The following is a 5,688-nucleotide window of genomic DNA, read 5'->3' as shown; positions in this document are numbered from 1 at the left end:
TTCCTCCAGATATTAGAAAGATGATCAAATTCATTAATTCTATTCATCCTTTGAGCATTCATTTTATCTTGTGCATTCGGAGTCCAAAAAACTTACGAGAAGATTCATGGGTCTCGGAATTTGAAGTGTTACTATTCTGAGACATCGTCGTTGTATCTTGGGAATGAATTGCTGCTATTTGTAAGCACCTGTAGCGGAGCAATATCGTTTATGAAAATAGTATTAAACACTAACTTCAACCATTCATATTAATTTGCATCCTCTCCGACATCTACCGAAATCAACAATAATGAGTTCAGATCTACGAATTAAGCAGATATTGATATGAAAGTGGAAAGGTATATATGAGCAGTCGTCGATCCGTTGTCGCCCTGGACCGATCGAAATACCTACAAGGCATGCATGCATGGATCATCAATAATTGCACGCAGAGGAGTCGCCAATCGTCATGTGATGCACAGCTGCGCATGCACACTGTCTGCCACTGTAAATATTGCGTTGCTTATCTAATCTTATCTAAAAAGCTATGCCCTCCACATTCTTCTATGTCCTTATACATAATTATAACTATGAATCCAACACGATCCCACAATTATGATCTGATTCATTTATCAAACATTTCGACGGAGTACAGAATTGGGAGCTGATATATCAGAATTATACAACACGGATCGGATAAACGAGAGAGAGATCATTGGACTTACGACTTACAACATGCACAAGGTAAAGTGATTGCCTTTACCACATCAAGAAGAGAGAGAGGAGAGAAGAGGAGAAGAGGAGGAAGGATTTGGAGGCGACAGTACTGGCGCCGGCCGCGGAGTGAGAAGGCGGAGGAGGGCTGTAATAGTAGAAGGGGAAGTAAGGCATGAAGGGGTTGGGCGGTGGTGGCGCCTTGAAGTAGATGCCTGTCAGAGGAGGGTAGTAGACTTCGCCGGCGGATGGTGGAGGTGGAGAGTAGTAGTAGAAGGTCCCCGGCGCCGAAGGAGGAGGTGGAGGAGGGGAAGGGTAGTAGATGGGCTGGCAAGGGTTGTCGCAGGAAGCGCACATTGTGCAGGAGGCGCCGTCCCTAGCTACGGACCTCGACTCGGAGACCACAGGAGGCGAGGCGGCCGCCAGGAGCAGGAGAAGGATCGCCGCCGCCACGAAGCGCTTCGCCATTCGCGTCGGTGACTGGATGACGCAGAGAGAGAGAGAGAGAGAGAGAGAGAGAGAGAGAGACGATGCGATATAAAAGCGTCCTGAAATCAAAATTAATTGGATCGAAAAGAATCTTTATCGAAAGCGAAATCGATCAGACTTCAGGAAACGAAAAATTGACGTGTTAATTGCGATATGAAATTATTGGCAACGATGAAGAGATAAGGGAAAGTGTGAGGTGGAAAGGGCAAATAAAGACGGGAATCGATTATCACTTGTCTGGCAGTTTGCGAGAAAAAGACACCGTGGCGCGGCTCGAGTTCGATTCGATATGGAATCGCCTGGCAATCAACGTTCGAAACGCTGTACACGTGGTTTGGTTTCTGAACCGCTGCGCTGTCCGGCTCATCCTACCGCCGGCTCTCCAAAACAAAATAAATAAATACTTTATCATTTATGCCTACCACCACCTTTGAGAGAATTTCATATTCACTAATTGCACATGTTAATTATTCTGTTAACAATATTCAACTTTCAATATCTTTTTTTTTAATGTTCAATTTATAGATTTATGATTACAGTAAAATGTAGTTACTTCCACTTATCTCAAAAATAAAAACTCACCCATAATATTGCGTTCAAGGGATGAAAGCCCCTTGCGATTGCACGACAAATTTACTCCAATATATTTGTAATATGCTAATAGGCTAAAGTCCCTCTAAAGTGTGGGGTTGAAGATCAAACACATGGTTGGTTTAAAGTGTTCACCATTATTGGTTTAACTATTTTGATATAAGTAAATCTTATCATAGTTTATACTTACTTTAAGGACTATCGTAAACCATAGGTACAAGTGATGGAGAATGCCGTTATGAAGTTCCTATGGAAGAATACCATTTGTCAATTTGAAATTTTTCGTCAACTCGTTAAGCCCTTTTCTATGGTGCATACTATCTTCAAGATGCAACGGCCAAGTTTCTTCCTTAATCAGTTAAGCCCTTTTTTATTCTCTCATTTGTCTTAATAAGAGCTTATTCTGTGTTTCCATCATTTGTCTTGATAAAGGTTTATTCTATATTTCCATATATCGCTTATCTTAATAAGAGCTTATTCCTCATCTTTCTGGAGAAAATATGTATTAGATGCTCGCCTCAACTCCATAGGTGTTCAATAATTGACGACTTAAGTTATTATAGCTCCTGACCCCTTGATCGATCGAGCCCCTGAGTCCCTTGACCTAGTAGCATATTATAACTCTTGGCCCCTTGCTCGATCGAGTCCCAGAGTCCCTTGATCTGACAGCATATTATAGCTTTTGGCTCCTCGATGGGTCAAGCCCTGAGTCCCTTGACCTAGTGACATATTATAGCTGTTGGCTCCTTGATTGATCAAGCCCTTGAGTTCCTTAACCCAACGGCAGCATATTATAGCTCTTGGCCTGTCACTCGATCTAGGCCTCAAGTCCCTTGACCCAATTGCATATTTTAGCTCCCGGTCCCTCTATCAATCTAGCTCTCAAGTCCCTTAACTCGGCAACATATAATAGCTCCTAGCCCCCCGGTTGGTCGAGCCTCTAGATTCCTTGACCCAGTGGCATATTATAACTCCCAACCGCTCAGTCAGTCGAGGCCTTGGATCGTTGACTCAGCGGCATATTATAACTCTTGACCCCTCGATTGATAGAGTCCTTGGGTCCCTTAACCTGACACCTCTTAGTTAATAAAAAAAATGATAAATCCAAATTCACCTCATTGACTATCTCTAGGGATACACCGGCCCAGCCCCACGGAAGTTTCCCATCGGCCACCAGGGTAAATCGGGAAGTGCGCGTCGCGGCCAACCCAGATGCCCAGCATCCTTTGATTGCGCTCCCCATTTGGAGGAAAATTTCTGCAAATACGCCGTAACTGAGGATCAACCGCAGGTGCCTAGGTGGCAGCCTCAATGTTCTACCGCGACACCATTGCCCCGGGGACGACCTCTTAGTTAATCAAGCCTCCATGTCCCTTGGTGCGACAACATCAATCAAGTCCTTCGGTCCTTGTCTTGATGACCAATCTACATTTCCTATTTTCTTGGGTTCTTTAAAAATCCAAAATCTCTTGGGCGACTGAATCCTCGGGTTCCCAGCCTTATAATGATCTGAGCATTTGATCCTTTAGTCAACCTTTGGAAAGTTGCATCTCGTAAACCCCTTATTTCAAAGTACATCTTGATGGAATAGGTTTTCCAACATGAATTCTATAACTTTATAAACTCAACAAGATAGAAACATACAAGATCTAGTATCATCAAAAATATAGCAGCAGATTAAACAAATTGAAATAGACGATGGCCAAAATAAAGATGAATTGAATGCAACGAAATCGCCATCATCTCTAAGCCGTCCACGCAATTCAAATCTTGTGGGAGAAGAAGAAGAACAAGGGGTAGGTCTTTCATAAAAGTTAGGGTGACAACACATAATCTCCTCGCCAATGGATAGTAGGGAGATCTATCAGAATACTTAATTCTACGAAGACCATGCCCTATTTATAATGAATCCAATCTATTATCAATGTATCAATAATAACGGTGCAGGTTAACATGTTCTACAAATGTAAACTCACATTCAATAATATAAACCCTCAATGACTATTAATTAGATCACTTAATGAATTTATTTTTTAATGACATCAATCTGTATATCACAAATACATGTATAACCCATCGAATAGCGAGATAATATCCAATGATCTCCCATTTTAGCTATATGTGATTCATATACAACTCATGAGTAACGTAATCCTTAGTTGACGTCAACAAGATACCTAACTCAATGGGTAAAGAATACCCTTGGAAAATAATCTGGTTCATTAATCTATTGGTATATGACTAAAGATGTCATAACTTACTTTAATATAATTATAATAGGCTCCAATAATAATCACAATATCAATGTTATCAATCACATAGATCAAGATGTGGATGTGTAACATGAAAATTACATGAAATGTAATTTTTATATATCAATTTCCAATTGGTTTTCATGATGATCCAAAAGGGTTCCTGATCATATTTATAAATATTTTATAGTAAATTGTAATAGCAAATCATGATCTAAACTTCATAATTCCACATTAAATCTATATCATATTTACAAACACCACATGCTAAACAACAATAGTAAATCATGATAAATTTATTTAGAATGTCAAAATAAAATACACATGAATATTTTTAACTTAAGTACTCATAATAAAATAAAATAAAATGCATGTGTTTATTAATCAGTATAGAGCAATAAAAAAAATATAGAGTCCCACTAAACGAGTACTTCATCTAATAGAAGAACTCTCATGTCCGCCACATGCACATGAAGCACCTTAAACACTAAGCCCTTAGTGAGCGGATCTACTAATATAGAATTTGTGTTGATGTGCTTTATCATCATTTGACCACACTGAACTCTTTTATTAACCGTCAAAAATTTGATGTCGATGTACTTTGACTTTGATGAACTACGATTATTCTTAGCATAAAGTTCTATGACTTTATTATCATAGTTGATTCTCAATGGCATGTCAATGTCATTAATGATATGTAACGCTGTGATGAAGTTATGAAGCCAAATCCTGTGATCGGATGCTTCATAAAAGACTATCAACTCTACTTCAATAGTTCTCCATTTTATTTCCACCCAAGTGATGTAAAAGAAAGCATATGTAACATTAACTTCTTCCTTTCAGTTGTCTACCAATTAGCAAGATTGACAGAAGTGTAGAGAAGGAAGATAGTGTGATTTTTTTTTTTGCCTCACTTAAACTATGCACTTTATATCCCTCCTTCCACTGCTTGATCTTGCTTCAATACTTTTTAACCCATCTTATTTACTTGGACAGAGCTGAAAGGAGGAAAACCATATCACATATATTGTGTTTATATATAGAAGCTCAAGCTTGCTTTCTCTCTGCTTGCGCACAATTGGGACAAAAACAAAATGGAAGATTTGTGGGAAGAAATTTTTTTCTCTCCTCTTGCATCTTAGTAAACAAAGGAAATTGACAATGTTAATGACTTTTTACTTCCTTTCCTACTTTGTTCCAAATAAACTCAGAATAAATATAAAGTTTATCAATCAAAATATACTGGGTATCAATCTCCAGGCATCTAATCAAAGCACAGGATCAGGTTTTCTTGCACAGACTAGCAGCAACAAGATTGATGTTGGATAATCTGAAATTCTACAAATGTTTCAAATACCTGTTGAAGAAAACTAAATTTTCATACAATTAGATGACAAACCACCTATAGTACATGTTTACATGATGGACACCTATCCCTCATTCAAGTGTCTATTTTAATGGAGTTATAATACTACAATTTACTACCTAAACAATGGGATGTATTAGAAGTCACACAAGACGTCCACATTGAAGCCAGTGAAATACATGTAAATTAGAATTGAAATGAACATGAAAGTAACCCATAAACTGAAAATGAGATTGAAGGTTGCACATAGTTTACAACTCACAATTGCTACAAGTACCTGCTTCATCAGGAGGGAGT

At 38.7% G+C, this 5,688-nt stretch overlaps 1 protein-coding gene across 1 annotated transcript; it reads right to left on the bottom strand.

The window, feature by feature from the left end:
* Positions 1-589: 589 nt before the first annotated feature.
* Positions 590-1,197, bottom strand: LOC141831250 (uncharacterized). The gene has a single exon (XM_074718661.1). It carries the CDS (start codon positions 1,159-1,161, stop codon positions 739-741), a length of 423 nt encoding a protein of 140 aa, XP_074574762.1. The 5' UTR covers positions 1,162-1,197; the 3' UTR covers positions 590-738.
* Between the last annotated feature and the right edge of the window lie 4,491 nt (positions 1,198-5,688).

Source organism: Curcuma longa, chromosome 6, assembly GCF_044706935.1.
Source record: "Curcuma longa cultivar G26 ecotype Majalengka, Jawa Barat chromosome 6, ITB_CL_G26_1.1, whole genome shotgun sequence".
Taxonomy (NCBI): Eukaryota; Viridiplantae; Streptophyta; class Magnoliopsida; order Zingiberales; family Zingiberaceae; genus Curcuma; species Curcuma longa.
The sequence above is the reverse complement of the archived record's forward strand: the minus strand, read 5'-3'. Positions and strand labels throughout refer to the sequence as shown.

Coding starts and splice junctions, on each gene's coding strand:
- LOC141831250 (XM_074718661.1), bottom strand. CDS start 1,161: ATGGCGAAGCGCTTCGTGGCGGCGGCGATCCTTCTCCTGCTCCTGGCG.